This window comes from Grammomys surdaster, unplaced genomic scaffold (assembly GCF_004785775.1).
Source record: "Grammomys surdaster isolate TR1022 unplaced genomic scaffold, NIH_TR_1.0 325, whole genome shotgun sequence".
Classification (NCBI taxonomy): domain Eukaryota; kingdom Metazoa; phylum Chordata; class Mammalia; order Rodentia; family Muridae; genus Grammomys; species Grammomys surdaster.
In genome coordinates, this window is record NW_021604744.1 from 5,358,401 (window position 1) to 5,380,778 (window position 22,378).

Sequence of the window (22,378 nt, forward strand, 5' to 3'; positions counted from 1 at the left end):
CATGTACATCCTTATATAAACTGATTTAAATCGTATCAGAATTTAAGTGAGAATATTACATAATAATTTGATTTTAAAATATTTAAATTTAGATCCAAATATTACAAATACATATAAAATATTGATTTATTTATAAAGAAGTAAACATATCACCTGTATATAAATTACACAAGTCCTTCCACCCTATACTCAATCATGTCCTAGGATTCAACAGTATACTCAATGGTGAAAAAAATGACTAAAGTATTTGAAGACACCAGTGAGTGGTAAAACATTAAAGATGAAACACCTTTTACCCTGTAAATAACAAGGGAAGATGCATCCTCTCTGAGACTTCAGAAAGGCACTTGATCCTCCTAAAGTCCTGCTCAGAAACAAGGCTCACTCTTACATCCACGCACCTAGTTCATCAAAATGTGTCTCTGGGCCATCTTCATCCGTGACTGAGCACACAAGCCTTGCCTTTAGGAATGTGGTCCACTTGTTGACAAGACTACGTTGCCCACCAGTGTCATTCTGAAACCATTTTGTAAGCACAATTCAGATGATTGGAGAAACAATTGTGTGTTAAATTTTCAACTTAAACTCTAAATCATGATTTATTGTAATCTGAAGATTAGAAAAGACAAACACCATACAGAAAACCTAGGATCTATAATCTTTGATATGTGATGAATAAATAAATATTTGCCTCTGGCTGAGTCAAGTATTCATTCTCTTAAATACAAATGAAATGTACTGAATCTATTTAGCTGCTGAAGCTTACTGTGTCCAGAAGACTGGGTATAGCCCGTATTGAATTGCTCCAGATTGTTCTATTTTACCTCTGTTTGTTCAGTGTTTTTACATAATCCTTAGTATTTCTGAGTGGGTTATATATTATAGACATTTTCCTGGCCAACATAGAGAGCATTGAGTTTGCTCTTTCATACCGTCTACTGAGGACTTATATTTTCCTCTGTGTCCAATGGCCTTTTCATTTTGCTAGCTTTGCTATTTTGACCCAAATTATTGAGAAACAATTGTATTCTAGTCCACAGAATATTGTAGTATTTAAGAATAAGTAGAAACTGGACATTTCAATAAATATATCTGACAAATTATCAAAAATAAGCCAACAAAAATTTATAATAAGCCTAGAGAAAATTAAATCATGAATTATAGACAGTATTTTTAAATGTACTGCTAATATGCTGATGCTTTGCACTTTAAAATTAAAATCATATTTTCAAATTTTCAACTGGGATATTCAGCTCTACTATAATTATATTTTACTAAGATTCAAGTCTATTTCATTTATAAGAATTATTTTGTTTCCATTGGTAATATGCAATTTGTCACTTGTGTGAAAGTAACATAGTATGGAGTTGCAAAATTAGCCAAAACTAGTTAGATGTTTAAAACTATAATCAAAATATTTCCCTGAATATTCTTTCTATGGTTTACTCACTTATAACAGTAATTAATAAAAATACAAATAAATATCAGAAAGCATTTTACATTATTGAAATTCTTTCTTTAAATAGACATTCCAGGACACTCACAGGGCATATTCTTGCAATCATGGAATGAATCTGTCTTGTGCTCCTATTGTTGTCAGTCAATCTTTCTTTGAAGAAGAAATAGACTTTAGCATCATTTGGATCAGTGCCATCTGGGATCACATGTGCATCCACAAACATAGGTTCTGCAAAAGAGGTTCAAAGATGATGTTCTCATGATAAAACCCCACATACCATTCTTTGAGATAGACACAGACACATTTATTTCCCAACAGCAAATAATCCACTATACATAGACAAGATTGCAAAAACTAGTGTCAAACATGGAGAGTATCAAACATGGCAAACTATAGCTCTAGGTTGACAGATGTATGTTTTCTTCAAGGGGGTCTCACTGGAGAAGCAAACCACTCTGAAAGGCAGGCCCCATGCCTAGCAGTCGATAGCCAACACAAAATGAATTCAATGGGATATTTGAGGGGCTCTGTCCCCTAATGTTAGGTCAGGGAATTATTTTTTGTGTGTCAGTTTTACCTTATAGGTCTTTATGTATATATACTTCTTGTTTCATGTTTTTGTAGGATTCCTGTGTGTGTAAATGTGTTTGTGTCTACATGAGTTTGTTGTGCTTTTCTTTGGTTCTTTTTAATGATTGTTTGTTTTGTCTTATTTGAATTTATTTGTTCTTCTTTATCTTATAGTATTTTATTTTACTTCATTAATAAGACTTATGTTCCTCTTTGTCTTATTATAAGAGATACAAAGGGTGTGGATATCATCTGGAGAGACAAGATGGAGAGGAACTGGAGGAGTTGGAGGAAGGAAAACTGTAACCAGAATATGTTGTATGAAAAAAACTCTATTTTCAATTAAGCAAAACAGATGATATAACTTTAATCAGGAGGACAGGGAGGAGGAAGAGGAGGAGGAGGAGGAAGAGGAGGAAGAGGAGGAAGATGATGAGGAGGAGGAGAAGGAGGAGGAGGAGGAGGAGGAGGAGGAGGAGGAGGAGGAGGGAAGAGTATGTCATAGCAGCAATGAGAATGAGAAACCTAACACTGTTTTTCCTTAAGATACAGCAAATGAAATGAAGAGTAAACTTCCCAAGGGAAAATATGATCAGTGCAGACATAGAGGCTTTCCTTATTTCAGGAACAAAACAACTTTTTAGAATATTCTATTTCTAGAATCCTGGCAGAATAATTTGAAGAAGTAGAATGACAGTCAGTGCTTTCATATGTTGCATTATCAGTGAAAAAATGCTTAATTATGGTGATTCATGTTAAACCACATCATTAATTAAATAGGCAATTTTAAGTGAGCTTGCAGATTTCCTTGGGGTAGAATGGCAAGTGCTCAGTGGTTTCCTTCCCCTCTACATGACAGAGACTGATTGGAATCTTACAGGAAAATCAAATTATTCTCCTTTCAGGGTGTGAATTCTTTATGACCCCAAGAATTTGAAACAACTAAAACAAGTATTATCATAAAATCAGTATACCTTTGATTTCTACTTTATTTAGTCACTTTTTTTAAAGTAATATGTAACCCAAAGTGGACAGGGAATCCACAACAGGCTCAAAAATCCTGGACCTTTAGGGGTTCCCAGGGACAGAACCACCAACCAAAGACTGAGTCTAGTGTTCTCTACACCCTGTACATGTGTAGCAGATGTGCAGATTGGTCTTCATGGTTCCCCCAACCCTGGAGTGGGGGCTGACTCTGCTTCTGTGGCCTGCCTATGGATCCCGTTCCTCTAGCTGAGACATCTTGGCTGGCTTCTTGGGGAAAGGATGCAACTAGTCCTGCATTGACTCGATGTACTATTGTGGTGATGGTAAGATGAACACGATGACCGGGGATGGAACAGGACAGGGATGATGACTGGAAATGAACCAGGAACGTTTCCCCCCTCTCAGAAGAGAAGTAGAGGGGATAGCAGGGGTCAGGTTCTGTGTGAGGGAGTACTGGGAGTAGAGGAGGGGTGATGTTAGAATGTAAAGTGAATAAATAAATTAAAAATAAAAAGTAATAAGTAATTCTCTATTATTATAAATTCATAGATTCTTATTGTAAACAAACAAAAAGAGCTTCTTTATATGACCCATTTATTATATCTTAAGTCATGAATTTAGAAAAAATCTTTGATTTAGAATTATGGATGAATAAAAGCAACTAAGAGTGCTAAAAACACATTTAAATGGGACATATTACCATTTAACAATGGAAGTATTCATGATGGCTACCACAGACATTTGTACTTACATAGCTCTATGACTATTGAATCATTGGTAAATCAATCAATTGGAATAAGAATGATGGCTATTTATTTATCTTAAATATTTGTCACATTGAGTACAGAAGAATAACTACTTATGAAAAAACCTGATATTTTAGTTTTGAACTACTTTTCCTACTATCAGCATAGAATTAAATACTAGGTTAAAGCAAGATATGAAAGAGGAAAATGCAGTAAATGTTTCTTTACCACTCAGCCATTTTGAATTGTGTTGATCAGTCCGGACGGCATTCCTCTTAGTTAAACTTCGAAAAATAGCGGCATCTGTTCCCATGAAATCTATATACATTCCTGAGAAGAGTTCCTCATCTATGAAAAAGGAAAATTTGTCAGAGAAATTCTAATGCATTTTGAACTCAATGTAATGTTCAAGGAGTTTTACATAATACATTGTCCCAATTATTAGTAGCTGTTTGTAGCTATCAATTACTTTCTGTTGCGTATGATTTACAAAACACCAAGCTTAATATGCTCATATTGTCATGATTCTATATGGTTAGAACAAATCCAAAAACTACTTGTTCTAATTTTTTAAGTAAGGAACAAATTTGGATGTTGGGCTATGACATTCAACACACTGAATTTTAACATTTTTATTTATAAATTATCAGGAATGAGCTACAATTGTAATAGTCCTTAACACATGTTAAACTTTAGATTTTACCTAAAAGACAGACTTTACTTTTATTTACTTTTTACTTACTTTTTATTTTATTTTTATTTTATTTTACTTTGTTTTATTTTTATTTATTTATTTTTATTTTATTTTATTTTATTTTATTTTATTTACTTTTATTACCTGATGACACAGAAAGTACATAATATTCTAAAAAACAATATTGAGGAGCAAACTAATCAGTTAAATTCTGTATTTTGATCTTCAGCAGTACAAGGCTACTAGTAACATAAACACAGCTCACTTTCTCAGCAATACACTGTTGTAAAACATAAAGTGATAAAGAAACTCTGCCTAGATATAGACAATTGCCATAAGTGGCCTATTGAATTAGTTTAACATATATATGTATATATATATATGTATGTGTGTATTAGTTTAACATATACATATATATGTTTGTGTCTATACATATGTATATTAATGTATATGATATATTTGCCATTAGAATAAATATATATACACATGCAAATATACATATACATCATTAGAAACTTTGAAGATTAAGTTAAATTTTTATCCTAAGTATGGAACTGTAAATATTGACTTGGTAAGAAGCAATGTAGCCCTCTAGTACTAAACAGCTGGACAACTATTGGAGAAAGTGTCTAGTCTTCATCGCTGGCCCATTGATCTGACCTGCATCTGTGCTCTTCTCTAGATTGTTCTCAGGACTGGGACATTTGAATCACTCTCAGTAAATACCTGTTGGACAAGACAGACTACAGAACAAAATGTTTCTAAAATGAGCTCATCAGGTTTTGAACTAGAGTCCCTATCAGTTAAGGATCTAGAATGATAGACATCTTGGCATCCATGTCTTTTTCCCAGGAGGAACAAAAAGCCCATGGCAATGTTTTAGAGAGTGACAACAAAGGTAAGAATGAGGCATTTTTGAATAGTTCAGCTGTTTAAAAATATGTTTGAATATCTGTTGTGTATATAGATTTGGCTATTAAATCATTATAACGCATAACCATTTCCCATTTTGTTTCAGCTCATTAGATATAAAAGAATAAATTTTAAATCCTCACTTGTCAATTATATTGATGAGCACAGCTCTTGGTTATATACACTTACAGGAGAGGGAAGGGAAAGAAACTTCGAGGTTGGCTTACAGCTTTTGAACCCTATCTATTAAAAACCACACTATCAATTATACCTAAAACCCTACAAAACCCTGCATGTCAAACTGATTTCATGTCTTGCTCCATATTAGTGCTTCTTTCAGCAGACAGGAAGATTCCTGCTTCATTTTATATCAATAAAATGCTTAAATAACACTTTGGGAAGAATATATATAGTGTGTTTAAATTACTTGCAAGTATTAAGGTCAGTTCTAGGTTGAGGAACTGGCAATACAATAGATGCAAATAGTTGAAGAACAAGCAAGGCTATAAACAAAGTCTCATGATCACTCCAGTGATCACTGTTTCTAAGGGCTTATCAGGATGATCAAAATAGCTGGGCCTACTTCCCTGTCCTAGCCCAAAGTCATATTCATGCCTAAAGCCTACTTCTTTGTTCTAGCCTAAGATTTAGATTCCTGACTGAAATTATTTCAGTTTTTATGTAGGTAAAAATTCAAATGAATCATCAACGTGAGTAAGATATATATTCTAATATATATCATATAAATTATATATATAATATATTATATCTACATCTACATCTATCTATTTCTTTCTATATATTCGAAGGGTAAATATACGATCCATACCTATGTATCTATGTAGACACATGTATATGTGTATTTATATCTATATAGATATAAATACACATATATACATATATATGTCCTACATTAAGTACCCTAAATAGCAAAGACCATTGGACTTGACAGTCTAATAGATGCTTTGAGTATTGTAAAAAACAGAGTTATTCTAATTCTTAACATTGCCATTACTTGGCATTTAATTGATAGATGTATTTGAAGCATCTGTATTATTTTGTGACTTAAACCAAATGGACATAGCAAACCCTTAAAGCATATTGAGAGATCCACACAAACAATGAAATGAAATTTTATGGAGATAAACCTTTGAAAAGGCAAATAGATACACATAGATTCATTATCTTCTCCTGTATGTCGATAAATATTTTAAACATTAACTAATTTATAGGTTGTATGTTCTTTATTCTTTAATCCCCTTTCCCACCTTCATTTCCTACTTACTGATCATAACAGACACGGTGTTCACATTGGGGTTGAAAGAGCATCGTCCTTTTCCAGATTCACACTTAGAGTCAATCATGAAAACTTGGTCCTTTGTAGTAGAAAAATGTATCAGATGGTAATACTACATTATACAGATGAAGCAGTACAACGAGTAGAATGAAACATAACTATAATTAATTTATTTTAAGTGATTGTTATTAAATAAAATAAACCATCTTCAAAATGTTTTCTACCTCTTTGTTTCTAATGTGCTATATTAAGACTTAATTGCCACGTATGAAGAAACCATTTGTAAATTATTGTGCTTTAATGTCAGTAGGGCTAACTCTCATCATACTTTACAGCTTCAAGAACTGATCCAAACATTCCTAAAACAACATCACTAAGTCTGTCTTGAAAATGTGGAATCATTATTCAAATAATTGGATGTGTTTGTAGAGCCCTATTCAAAGGAAGAAAAAGAACAACAATGAAATAATCTTAGCAATGATTATAATGTTTCTAAAATAAGACATTTTAAAACTAAAGCTCCCTTTAAGTCTACTTCCCCACCCAAGGCAGATCAGCAGTCAGATACCCTCCCATACCCTGCAGGCTGTACACCACTTAGTAGATCCGCAGTAACCAAAGACACAGGTGAGAATCTTGTCCAAATACCCATGACAGCTTGGAGACTCACAGAGCCCAGCTGACTCAGGACCTACTCACTCTGCTGAGCCCCACCTTCCTTCAGGTCTACATCTCCACCTGGGCCAGATCAGTGGCCTCCATACTCTCCCATCCCTTATAGCCTCTTTGCCTTTCTTAGCAAAACCAGAGAAGACACAAAACAAGCATCAATAGACGCAAGAAGATTGAAATAATCACATGCATCCTATCAGATCACCAAGGACTGAGGCTGGTCTTCAAAAACAACAAAAGCAACAGAAAACCCACAGCCCCATGGGAACTGAACAACTCTACTCAGTGATAACTTGGTCAAGAAGAAATAAAAAAAGAAAATAAAGACTTCCTGGAATTCAGTGAAAAGGAAGACCAATCATACCCAAAATTATGGGACACAATGAAAACAGTGTTAAGAGTAAAATGCATAGCACTATGGGCCTTCATAAAGAAACTGGAGAGATTCCATATAGCAACTTAACAGAATACCTGATAGCTCTAGAACAGAAAGAAGCAAACACACATAAGAGGAGTAGAAGGAAGGAAATAGTCAAACTTAGGGTTGAAATCAACCAGTTAGAAACAAAGAAAATGATACAAGGGATCAACAAAACCAAGAGCTTGTTCTATGAGAAAATCAACAAGATAGATAAACCTGTAGCCAGACTAACCAGAGGGCACAGAGACAGTATCCAAATTAACAAATCAAAACTGAAAAAGAAGTCCTAAGAACAGAAACTGAGGAAATTCAGAATATCATTAGAACATACTTCAAAACTTATACTCTACAAAACTGGAAAACCTAGATGAGATAGATGTTTTTCTGGACAGATACCATGCACCAATGTTAAACCAAGATCAGGTGAACTATCTATACAATCTCCTATCCCCTAAGGAAATAGAAGAAGTCATTAAAATCCTGCCAACCGAAAAAAGCTCAGGACCAGATGATTTTAGTGCGTAATTCTACCAGACCTTCAAAGAAGATCTAATACCAACACACCTCAAACTATTCCATATAATAGAAACAAAAGGAACACTACCTAACTTATTCTATGAAAACCATGCAAAGACCTAACAAAGAATGAGAACTTCAGGCCAATCTCACTTATGAATATCGATGCAAAAATACTCAATTAAGTTCTTAAAAACTGAATCCAGGAACAAATCAAAACAATCATTCACCATGATCAAGTAGGCTTCATACCAGGGATGCAAGGATAGTTCAAAATACAAAAATCCATCAATGCAGTACACTATGCAAACAAACTCAAGAAAAAACACACATGATCTTCTCAGATGCTGAAAAAATCTTAGATGAAATACAACACCCCTTCATGTTAAAAGTCTTGGGAGACATCAAGAATTCATGGTACATACTTACACATCATAAAAGCAATATATAGTAAACCCATAGCCAACATCAAATTAAATGGAGAGAAACTAGAAGCAATTCCAGTAAAATCAGGGACAAGACAAGGCTGCCCACTCTCCCTCATCTACTCAATATAGTACTCAAAAATTCTAACTAGAGCAATTAGACAGCAAAAAGAGATTAAGGGGATACAAATTGGAAAGGAAAAACATCAAAGTATCACTATTTGTAGATGACAGCATAGTATACTTAAGCGACCCCCAAAATTCCACCATAGAACTCCTACAGCTGATAAGAAATTTCAGTAAAGTGGCAACGTGGCAGAATATAAATTAATTCACACAAATTAGTTGTATTCCTTTATACAAATGATAAACAGGATTAGAAAGAAATAAGGGAAACAACACCCTTCACAATAGCCACAAATATTATAAAATATCTTGGTGTTACTCTTTCCAAGCAAGTCAAAAACTGTACAAGAACTTCAAATCCCTGAAAAAAAGAAATCGAAGACCACAGAAGATGGAAAGATTTCCCATGCTCATGAATTGGTAGGATTAACATAGTGAAAATTGCCATCTTACCAAAAGCAACATAGATTCAATGCAATCCCAATCAAAATTCAAACACAATTCTTCACAGACATGGAAAAAGTAATTCTCAACTTCACATGGAAAACCAAAAAACTCCAGATAGCCATAACAATTTTCAACAATAAAAAATGTTCTGTTCTGGGGGAATCACAATCCCTGACCTCAAGATGTACTACAGAGAAATAGCGATAAAAATAATACAGTATTGGAACAGAGACAGACAGGTCACTAAGAACTACAATCAAAATGGGATTTCATGAAACTGAAAAGCTTCTGTAAGGCAAAAGACACCATCAATAGGACAAATTGGAAACACACTAGAATATAAATAAATGAAATAATTAAAAAGACCCTAAAGCTCTATGTTACCACTAAATTTTTGTATAAGACATTTATATGTGTGTGTGTGTGTGTTTGTATGTGTGTATGTAATAAAGATATTTAAATAAAAATATAAAACTATTTAAATAAAAGGAGGCCATAAAATTGAGATGTTGTAGCAGAAGGAAACATAGGAAGAGTATCAGGAAGATGAGAAAGAGGAAAATTGTGTAATTATATTGTAATTTAAAAAAGTCTGGGCACTAGAAGATAATCACTTGACCTTCAGTGACAGCAAAGGTCATGGTGAAAACAATTAAAATGTAAGAGAATTTGCATCATGGTAATCAGAGTTTAGAGGCTAGGAAGAAATTACTTTATTAAATAAGGAGAAGATACATAGCCTGAAGTTTTGTTTACTTAAAGAAAATATTAGTTTGTTTTTTGCTAGATGAAGTCTGATGTAGTGGAAGTTATCCCAAGGCAATAATAACTAAGTGAAGATAAAAATAGAATGCAAATTCAGCCTCCTGATGCCTAACACATCTGCTTTATGAAGGAAATAATTATTGAAATGAAAGAAAGCAGGAAAATTGAATAATATTGCTTCTGGTCCTAGAGCCAGCAGCAGATTTCCCTAGATAAGACAGTGTTGGCAGTGGAGGTACTGATGAAGTAGACCGAGTGTTCTCTCGTGGCCCACTCCTCTGTCACTTGGCATCATCTCCTCTACATGATCATAATTACAGGCTAGTTACAGTCAACACTGGGAAATGTGGTGAAATAGTAATAATCTACTTCAAGAAGAAATAAGACTCTTCGCTTTTTTCTTAAGAATTCAGGACTATTCTTCCCAGGCTCATCTGTAATCCTTCTTTTCTTAGTCTTTGTACATTTGACTTTGTAATATTTGAGTCCATACTTTGCATTTTAATAACTTTTGAATTAGCTTCCCTATGGCATTTCTATACATACATTGTTAATCCTCCTCCACGCCATCCACCTGTCTCTGTGCACCCACTGAGCACTCTCTTCCCCTCCTGCTTTTATATCTCAGATATTCCATCACCCCTCTCACATGAAGATTAAACTCTATGATGTACAAGTGAGATAAAATATGTAGTATTTTTCTCTCTGACTTGAATAATCTTTAAAAGAAAAAAACCAAAACCTGTAGTATGAGATATTTATTAAGGCCGCAGTGAGGTCCAGCTAGCTACTTGAACTGCTGCCATGTTTCCACAGTAGAAGTAGCCAGAGGTGCCAGGAGCACTGGTTCTAGACCCAAGAGATGTCAGCATGGCGGCTTCCTCCACCTTCAGCTTTGTGGTGTCCATACTCCAAAACATGGCCCCTGGTTCAACTCTGCCACCCTCATAATGTACGACTAAGCGCCAGACAATACCCCCCATGCTCTCAGTACTCGGTAGAATGAAGACTCTCAATGGTTAAAGATTATTCAGTGGATTTATGTATCAGCAAATACACAAGATGGCCACACAATTAGAATTGTTATCCAATATCTAACCTTTTCACATGCATAATTACTTGAGACTGCTAGAGAAGCATATGTCCGCCTCCATTTTCTTCTCCCTCCTTCTCCTTTCTCCTTCTCTCTTGTTCTCTCCTCCCCTTCCTCTTTCCTTCCCCCAGCTCCACCTCCTCTTCTACTGCCCAATCACTGAGCTCCACTGCAAATACAATGTGGCAGGAAAATTCCTGCAACAGACTTCAAACTTTATGGGACTAGCTGTTTCAAGATATAGCTGCTGTGATTATCCTGTGACTTGGAACTATGAGCTGACTAAATCCTATCTCTAGTGAGTTGTATTTGGCAGAGTATTTTATCATGGCAACAGAAGAGAAACCAAGGCAGAGTCCTCTACAAATACCCAGAAGTGGAATAGCTAGGCTTTAGTAGTGCTACCTACATCTTTTGAGAAACCCCCATATTGGCCCTAAGCAGCTATGCAAATTTATACTCCCATCAGCATTTTTTTCCTATACACAAATAGCAAACTTGCTGAGAAAGAAATTAGGAAAAATAGCTCATTCACAAAAGCTTACAGCATACCGACAGGATAAGCTTAACCTTGAAGGTGGACACCTCTACAATGAAGACTAGGATACTGAAGAGAGAATTTTACAAAGGCACTAGAAAATGGAAAGAGCTCCTATGTTTACACGAAATTAACGTTGTTTAAATGGATTTATATCTGAAAGTGGTCTGTAAATTAAACAAAGTCAAAATTTCAATGATATGTTTTTCAGAATCAGAAAAAATCAAAAACTAAAATTTATATAGAAGCACGAAGTTCCTGAGTAGCCAAAGCACATGCACAGAATGAATAATTCTCAAGGCAAGCACCTGCTGACATTTAATTGAACATGTAGTAAAAGCTTCAGAAAGAGTGGGTGAGTATCAACATGGTCAGCCATAGGGCCTTGTCATTGTGTGGAAGCAAAGTTCTGTTTAAAATGTTTGACTAGATCTTAGATAACTGGAATATGACACAATCTTAGATAACTGGAATAAAAGTTGTTAGGAGAAGCTATATGTCTGAGAAGCTTTTCTACCATTAGAGGAAGAGAAACTTGAGAAGTTACAGAACCAGAGATAACTTTAACAAAAGGAAACAACTCTGTCTGGAAATGGAAACCAGATTAAATGGAGAGAAAAAGGAGGGGACCATATTACTTTTATTCATCTAACTGCATATGTGTATATATAAATTATATAAAATGAAATAAAAAGGAATCTTTGTCCACCTACATTAACAGTAAAGAACACTGTTACTTACTAAAGAAAAACAACTTCAAAAAGAACATCAACAGTAATATCTAGAGTTTTGTAACCAAAATTCTGATCTTTAAAAGCCAATTAAGACATGACTTAGGAATTGGACTTTCTAAATTTAAGTTAAATAACTAACTAAATATGATTTTAAGTAATTCAGTTTCTAAAATAACCATGTTAAGGGAAATAAAGAATCAAAACTGGGGAAGGCTCCATGGGTTTTCTTCCTGGCTTCTACAGTCAGCAGCAGTACTGGGCAAACAAGCCCAGCCATTGATAGCACAGTTCAAATGCAGGAAGCCTTCTGTTTGACTATACATTAACTGACTGTTTGACTAGTGTTCAGCAAACACCATACCATAATAACTCATATCACTTTAAGCAATAAAAGTGTAAGGTGAGAATGAACAAACATAGGGTAATGTTAATTTTAAATGAAAGCATGTTTTATCAATTTATAAAGTTATTTTTCAACAAAACACGTAATATTCTGTTTCAAACATATCTTATAGTTTATATCCATAAGGGTGTATCGATACTAAAATATAAGTGAAATGAATATGTATTTATAAAAGTAAGTATAAGCATGGTATTTCTTACTTCTGAACTTTACTACTTTATATTTATTACAATACGAAAATACAGTTTTCCTTTATTTTAAAGCTTGCATGTTTAGAAACAAGCAAAAACATTTAACTGAAATCTGAATGAGCACAAGTTAGCTTGCCTTGACAGACATCAAAATAAAATATATTCATGTACTTAAAAATATGAAAATATTTTACTATTACTGATATTCCCAAATCTTTAACTCTAAAATCTCATCATGTTTCTGGCACTAACACCAAAATTGACAAGTAGAGAGTGTCAGGCTTACCTCTGACCTCCTGCCCCTGTTAAGGTAGGTGCATACTGGGCTGAACGCTCCACTCCCACAGACATACAGGTGAGTACGGTTGAAGGTCTGAATAACCCGGACGAAATTCCCACAGCCATGCTGGCAAAAGAAAGGCATTTAGTGAGGCCACATCTTCCTACTATCTACTGCAGCTCTACTAGCCTGAGGTTTGATATGAAAGGTGACCTCTGCTGCTATCTATACCCTGAAGAAACTGTGTACAACTTGCAATGGCAGTCTGAAAACACCCATCTAACTTACAGAATAAGAAATCAGATGTTGAGATTTGGCATCCTAAAAACAAAACTCCAGCTGCTTGTAGATGGCTACAGCCTTATGACAGAAGATTATCTTAACTGAGATTGACCAGACTTAAGCTGGTGATCTCAGAACTCCAGGCATACTCAGTGACTAAAACAGACAAAGCCTCCTATTCTTACAGAGCTCAGGTGGACAAAGTGTAAATCCATACAACCTTTGCTATTTCTAGTTCATTTTTCCTAATTTGAAGACTTTATGTAAAAACGTGCTGAAGTTTTTTTTCCACAACACATTAATGACTCTAACTTAGACAGGTTCATCTGCACATTTTCTACCTTTTCAATGCTATCGTTAGGAGACATAATTTAAAAAAAAAAAACATAAGAGAACAAACTGGTTTATTACATCCATCTGTCTTGTGAGTAAGAAGTATCAATTAAAATAATTTATTCTTTAATGTAATGCTTCATATGCTGTATGTGATTATGTCACATGTATGCGTGGATGGGTGGTTGTGCATAAGCACAACTATGTATGTGTGTGGAGACTCAATATTGACGTCAGGAGTCTTTCTCAACTACTTTTCAACATATTCACAGAGGCAGAGCATCTGAGTTGAATCCAAAATTCACTGATACGTATAAACTTTCAGGAGTCTGTAAGTCCTCCTTGGCCAAATCAACCACTTCAAACTCCACAGTTGATAAGCTCATTACTTTTGCTGATAATAAATTAATCAAGCCTCAGACAGAATGGTGTTCCCTTTACAAAGTCATTTTTCTCACCAATAATTTTATTGAAAATAATTTTATCATCTCAGGTGAGTCTTTATTATTTAATAAAGGCTGTAAATATATCAAATTTAATGGTATTTTCCTCCTGAATAGTCTATAGTAGTGCATCTTCTTCATCATTTCTGGTTCCATTGAATATCTAGTATTTATGTTACTATACAGCACAACAAAGCAAAGTTCTACAATAAAAGCTAAATTTGATTAAAAACTTATATATTCCATTGATTTTATATTTATTTTTACTTGTAAGCAAGTATAGATTTCCTTTTGTGCATGGGAATTTTAAGCAGATGTTTCTACTATGAATTACTAATAAATCTTTAATTCTAATATCAAAGAAATTAATCCTTAAAATCCAGACTATACACTTTATTTTAAAGTTAAGACAGGAATAGTCTGCATTAAATATACGGTGTTATTTCTTGACACCTGTTTTGAGAGGTACCTGGAGGTTAATTATATAACCAGAGAGTATAACATGAATAAACTGCAAAGTTGAAGAGTGGTGTGTGTGGAGATCTGTGGCAAGATTTGTGAGCGAAGAAATGTGTGTTTATCTTTTCCACACTCAGTGTTCAGTCACATTGGAATTCTCTATTGATTAACTTCCAATAAGACACAGTTCAGTGAAAACTCAGAAAAGGAAGTTTCCATCTGCTTTATCTTGGGCTCTGTAGACTTGGATAATTTGCTGCTATAGTAAAAGGAAAAAGTCAGCAATATATTTTCATTCTTAGAACTATGCTTATTTCACTCTAAGCATATGCCTACTCATTGTTGATAATATCTTCTTTCCTATGTGATAGACGGCATGGAAGTAATTATTTTCTATATTTTACTATTATTATTTCCCAGGACACTCAATGTTTCACTTTATAATAGATATGTATTGAATATTCAGTATATTTTTCTTAATGAGTTTACATGAATCATTATTTTTTTTCTTTTTGTATCTCAGTTCCCTTTAGAAAAATAAAACAGAGGCTTTGGTTTCCTTCATTCATAATGGTAGCTACAGCAAGGAAGGTTTCAAACACACACATAATAATTAATACATACCTTTTCCCATTTTATCATGTATCATAGATTAAGAATACACCTTTATATTTCAGAGTTATTAATATTTATGCAATCTTAGCACTTTTATATTATTAACATTTTCAGGCCCCTATATCCATATACTTTGCTTGCATTTAGTTTCACAGCAATGTTTCAATTAAGTAGCTGAATTTCAATTTCCTAATAAGGAAGTTTATCTCCAAAAGAGATTAAATAGTCTTCACCTTGGACTGGGATGGTGGCCAATACTATTGTCCATATTTTCTCTAGCAATTTCACTATTAGCAGACAAATTTCTACCCTGTGATACTCAATGCACCTCCTACCTCCTCCTCTATAGAATACTCACGTGATGCTGAACAGCTGAGGTAATCTTGATAAATCTGCTCTACCCTTGCACAGCAACATTTTCTGGCCTTATCAATTCTGACGTAAACCGTTGTGTAAATCACTTTCAGTAAATATTTATTAAGACACTGTAACTTGGGTTAGGAACACTTGAATGCCTAGTATACTTTCTGCCTTCACACAAAGAGGAACATATATATCAAACCTGTGGTAAGAACCATGAAGTCATCTTAGGGTACTATACTAATACATTTATGCACACATACATTCATATATGAACTCAGTATAAAGCTTTAGAAGAAATATAATTTCATCTTGGTCTTGCATAATAATCTTGACAGTCAAGATATATAATGAGAGAATTTTCCAAGTGAAAACGATACAAGCAACCAACAGTCATGAGTCTGAGGAGATAGCTTGGTGGCTTGTCCAGAAGATTATGAGTTTGGTTTCCAGCACTGACATTAAACGGCTCACAACCAGGTGTGACTCCAGCTTCAATGGATTGGAAATCAACTTTTAGCTTCTGCAAGTAGGCCCTCACATGCACATAGACACACACTGACACGTAATTCAAAGTAAATAAAAGGATAAAAAGAAAAACAAGTGGGATTGCACTGGTAGGATTTTCTTTACTTTGGAGTTAATGTCCTAGGATTACATTGAATACAGAACCCCATGTCATGAAAGAGGGAGGCCATTGGAGTCTGTCTGTCATTGTGTGTTTGTCTTCACATACACAGGAGAGATTCTGATAGAATTAAATGATAAGCAAATATGTAGATCTCAAAATAGGACCTGGATTCAAATCTTGCCTTCAACTTTTGTAGATGTTAAGACAGTTATATAGGTTTTCTGCAGTTCAAATTTTGTAGCAGTAAAATGACAGTAATAATGTTTGTTTTGAGCAATATATTAATAAAGTAGTGAGAACATTTTGATTTGGGCAGGCCATGTGTCCTTCACAGATTACTAATAGTTCTGTTCATAATACTAATATCGAAAAAAATTGGTATTGAAGAACTCAGTAGAAATAAATACCAAAGATGACTTTTTAATTTTTTCTATTTTTGAGATTAATATAATTACATCATTTCCTCCCTCTTTTTCCTATCTCCAATACATCCTATATACCTCTGCCTCCATTCTCTTTGAAAAATCACTGACTTTTTTTCTTTATTTGTTGTTACCTCTGTGTGTGTGTGTGTGTGTGTGTGTGTGTGTGTGTGTGTATACACATCCATGTGTGTGTGTGTTTGTTACAGGTTTTCAGGGCTGTCTATTTGGCATTTGATAATCACTTGGTGTGTTTTTTGACAAGAGTTTTTGCTTCAAAAGCATTCGCTTAACCACATGAGTTGTTGGACAGTGAGGTCAGAGATTTCCATATTATGGGCTATTCATATATATGAAGATTTCAGTCTATCATGATATGCAAGCATGGCAAAATGGCTCAGTGGAGGTGGAAGCTTGTAGTAGCAAGTGTTCACATAGCAAGAACCAAGAAGCCGACTTAGAAATCCAGAAGCAAAGATGGGTACAATTCCAAGGCTAGTATCTATTGTACCAGGTGGACCCACCTCTGAAATGTACTGTAACCTTCAAAATAGTGCCACCAAATGAAAACTGAGCCATCAAAACATAACCCTGTAAGGGACATTTTAGACTTAGACTATAAAACTAGGTACCTGTTTACTCTGATTCTTGGTGTCACTTCCAGGCTTGACTGATGAGAATTCCATTATCCATGCTGAGCTAATTCAAGTACTGTGTCCATGTGTGTGTGCTTGCTCACCTGTGTGTGTGTATGTGTGTGTGTGTGTGTGTGTGTGTGTGGTGTGTGTGTTGGTGGGTCTGCGCACATGCACGCACACACAAACACATGTGCATGGGCACAAAATCAATAAGGGTGAACTGAGAAAGAGTTGAAGGAGGAGAATAAATACAACCAAAACATGTGTGAAACTCCTAAAGAGCTAATAAAAATAGTCAATTTCTGTGCTCTGAAAATTAAATAGCATGTAATTAGATGGCAAGTACTTGAACAGTGTGAATATATATGAAAACATTTGGTGTTATTGAGAAATAAAATACCATATATTTTCTATAGAACATTCATTTTATTTATTGTTAGTTGTTTTGTTCTCTCTAGCCTTTTCTCTTGAAGTCAAACTAGCAAGAGGTCTCTATTGGCTGCATTCATAGGATATGAGATATATTTGTTGGATTCTGTCTTCTCCTACACAGGTAGAGTATGTAGTCAGAAGAATTTTGTACATTATTGTTTCCCAGGATTCAATACTTATATCTGCAAAAGCAAAACCTGTTCAGTTTAGTCATCAAAATTCATAGCGTGGATGTCTCCACGGATGACTTCCCAAGTATATAGATCACTACTGGCCACACAAACAAATTAACAATAACCATGCTGGATATTACAGCACAATAAAATTATGGGGAAATACAGGCATGTATTGAAAATTTTATGAAATAACTTTAAACCATCACAAAACATATAACAATAGGTTTCTATTTCATCAAAGGGAGAAAGTGGCCAAGTGACTTGGCTAAGATACTTTAGAAAAACATCAAAATCATTATTTGGAAACTGAGCATGCACCAATATCTACAGTCTCTATACTTCTCCTGTAGCAATTGCTATGAATTAGAAATGTAAACTTTTTGAACAAAGCACCAGAAAAATCAGTAACATTGCCATGGGATATTACGGTGAAAGGCAAGACATGATCAGACGTGCCCCAGTGAGAGAATGTTTTCATCAGAGAGTGAAGGAAAACTGTTCAGCTCATGGACAATTACTGAAAGAACACCCCCCAGGAGATCACTTTTCTTCACAGCACTGCCCTGCATTCTATTGCTTCCCTCGATGGTCAACAAACACACAAATTTTTTTGGGGGGGTGGATTTTTCACCCACTAGGTTTCTATTACATTGTAACTATGCTTTGTTATGTTTCTTCTACCTCTTTTCTGTTCTGTTAACTGGAGGAAATATAAAATTGAAAATGTAAGCATTAGCCCTGGGTCACGCCTGGAAATGGTTTGCAAGAACTCTTGTGGAATACTACTGAGAGATCTTTCACTTTAGATCCGTGATTCCCAACCTTCCTAATGCTACCACTCTTTAAAACAGTTCCTCATGTTATGGTGATCCCCCATTTTAAAATTATCTTTATTGCTACTTCATAACTGTGATTGTGCTCCTATTATGAACCATAACGTAAATATCTGTGTCTTTCAATGGCCTTAGGTGATTCCTGTGTAGTTTGACTCCCTGCCTAAGAGGTCAGGACCCACAGATTGAGATCCATTGCTCTAGTCTTTGGTTGCCTTGAAGATTTTTAGTCTTTACAAAAGTTTTTATCTGTGACTGTCTTAAGACACACCGAAACATTTCATTTCATTATTGATTAGTCTTCCTGGTGACTGGCCTGTCCCAATACATTTTTGGAGCACTTACTTTCAAGGTTCCATACAGATCTCAATCCTTTTAGCACCTCTCATCTCTACTGCACTGTGCTCAGTCAAATTTTTCTAGACTAAAAGTTGATGCTAATACTGAATATGGTCTCAAACCTGGATGCATACATTGTAGTATATTAGATTTTCTACACAATAATTTTATTTCTATTGCATTCCTTAATTTGGATCTATTCTCTTGCTCATTTAAAACAGGTTGAATTTTTTAAACTAGATATAGTGAGATAAAGCAAAACTAAGTCTGTGTTTATACAAATTATGTTTTTCATATCTGGAATTATGCTAGATATACAATTGATGCTTAATGTTTTTATCAAATGAGTAATTTAGAGTAAGAGTAAGGCAAAATAAAAAGAGGAAACTTTTACCAAACTATCTGTGAGAGGGCATGAATATTATTGATACTAATTTCATCATGGTATTTTTCATGATTTGAAGCAAAAATGCATATATATATGTATATAATATGTGATGTGTGTGTGTGTATGTGAGATTGTGTTCATCAAAGGTTAGCTCCATGAATTTCTTATGTAATATTCAAGAATAATTTAGTGTCAATGATAGTGAGTCATTCACAGAAATTAATGCAGGTTCCTTACTTGACTCTTTCTCCTGAAGTCCTAACACTTAGGGGAATCCAATTTGCATAAGTGTTGTACTGCACATTTGTCAATATATATATATATATATATATATATATATATATATATATATATACACACACATATATGTGTATGTGTATATATATATGTATCTGCTTTGATTGTGGTTTGTAATTGTTTTAATTAACAAATGTACTATTCATCATTGTTGACTTATTTATCTGGAATGTACAGGCTCATGACTATTTTTTCACCAAGAATCTTAAGAACAGTTCCCATGGTATCTGGGAGTTCCTCCAGACACTTTCGGCATCATTATTTCAGCAGCCTGCTGAGAATTCTGTTGGTTGGAGCCACTTGGTACAAGATTTATTGGTGAAATCAATCATGAAAAGTGTCTGCATTAAATAATGAAGCATGGCAGGAAAGTTTAAGCAGTCAGGCATTCTAAAGTTACAGATGGTAGGAGAATTCCAGTCCGCCACATTTATGCTTTCAACATTAGTCCTGCCAAGGTTCCCCAACACCACTAATCTCAGATTCAGCTGGTTTAAAACAATGTACTAAGTAGTTGAAGACTAAGTAGTTAGTCTGTGTGAGAGAGAGTGCATGTGTGTTTGTGTGTATGTGTGAGTGTGCATGTGTACATGTGCATGTGTGGTGTATAGCATGAATGTGTGTGTAGGTGGTAATAATTTTATTTATATGATGTATGCAAAGAAGGGTTCTGTGTGTATATGTATTGTGTGTGTGTGTGTGCTTCAACTACTTACAGTAGGATCTTTGCCAGCCATTTTGCACTCTTCAACTTTGATTGCTGATGCTGGCCAGAAAACCTGCTCAGAAAGAAAAATACAGTTTGTATAATCCCATATAAGTACATACTAACATAGTATTCTTAGTTTGCTTTTGACTATCTGATTTCTTTAAGGTGTTACTACTTTTGTCTTTTGAGTTCCTCCTATATCTTCTAAATTCAAATTATTGGGCTATCATGCTATTATACCATTTATCATTTGCTTACCCAATCCGTTTTTCTTTAACAAAATCTTTTCAGTAACACAAGAAAATTTATAATTGTGTATTTAAATAAAGTCATTAGAAAAATAAATGTGCAAAATACAATGCCTACTTGCCTTTGGATTTACAGTTCTACCAACTGCTTATATCATTATGGATTACGTTTAAGTGACTAACTTAATTTAATGCCACCTTTGGTAAAGCACACAGTCAGAATGACAGATTTACTTAAAGTAGACCTCCATGTACCTTAACAATGTAACACATGAAATCAAACCACGGAGTCTCACCAAAGCACTGGGCTATCATTCCAAATCACTGCTGTCTTGGGCCATGTGTGGCAGAGAAAACATTTTTTGAGTTGTAAGCCTTTCATATCATAAATGTGAAGCATCCTGTCTCTAATAAACATAGTTTTACTGCTTTAATAGAGTTTACACAGCTTTGATGTTACTCCACTGATGCTTAATTATGCTTTCTTACTATAAAAATAAAATGATAAATGTAGGTTATGATTATTCAAATATCCATGCAGCTGATAGCATTATTCCTCACACTCTGTGGATTACACACAGATGATATGGTACTTCTTCCTTTACTCTAACCAGGCTTTTCATGGGAAACTGCCCTCAACCCACTCCTTTTTCTTCTAAACACACAAATATATAAGACATATTTTTTCATTCATTTGCAGTTTAAATTAATTTTTTAAACTTTTTAAGCCATATGGAAGGAATTAAACTAAATGTATGTTTCAGTTATGAAGTAAATAGTAACTTAGGTGTGTGTGTCCATGTGTATAGTAGTTTCTGGCTTTCTAATCCATTAGATATTATATTGCATTATTTTAAATAACTATAATGACAAGTTCCTTCAAGAAAATGATAAACTTACACTCAAGGGTTCTTGACTGATATTGTTGATATTCAAGGACAGAATGTGGTCTTTGCTCCCCACATATATCCGGTCTTGATCTTCATCCATCAGTAATATCCTGTAGTCTAACTGCTGGTGGGACAAACTAAAGTATTCAGAGGTTTTGGTTTCTCGAAGCTCTGAAATAGAGAACAAGGAATGTTGAACAGTGTGCATTGGCTTTATAATTTTATGATATTACTGAAAATTCTTAGAGAAACTTGGACCAAAAATGCAAAAATAAACATAAACTTAACTTCTATGATACTAACGTTTCCATTTATAACTTTTGGATAACCAACAGCTGTCAAACTAGACTTAAAGCCCACTAAGGACATGGGAATTCCTACCTGGGACTATAAACTTTGTCACCTCCATGTAGCTGGAGAAGCCACGCATTAAATAGGGGAGCCATTTCCCTAAACTAGAATAATTTCTAACTGCATTGGAAATACTTTGTGTAGTTTTCACTCCATTTCAAATAAGCTTTTGCTAGAGATAGAGACTTCTACAGAGAGTCACAACTGGTCAAAACGCGGAGAATAAGGGTCCAGGTGGTGTCTAACACCACTTAAT

At 34.5% G+C, this 22,378-nt stretch overlaps 1 protein-coding gene across 1 annotated transcript in view; it reads right to left on the reverse strand.

Moving 5' to 3' along the window:
• The window catches only part of Sema3c (semaphorin 3C), a 151,408-nt gene that overhangs the window by 56,585 nt on the left and 72,445 nt on the right, over positions 1-22,378 (reverse strand). Inside the window, exons 3-9 of the mRNA XM_028778116.1 lie at positions 21,782-21,942; positions 20,641-20,703; positions 13,283-13,402; positions 6,654-6,744; positions 3,991-4,110; positions 1,545-1,687; positions 402-516 (exon numbers count right to left, since the gene is read on the reverse strand). Of these exons, the coding sequence (XP_028633949.1) occupies positions 402-516; positions 1,545-1,687; positions 3,991-4,110; positions 6,654-6,744; positions 13,283-13,402; positions 20,641-20,703; positions 21,782-21,942 (813 nt within the window). The remainder of the gene's footprint in view (positions 1-401; positions 517-1,544; positions 1,688-3,990; positions 4,111-6,653; positions 6,745-13,282; positions 13,403-20,640; positions 20,704-21,781; positions 21,943-22,378) is intronic.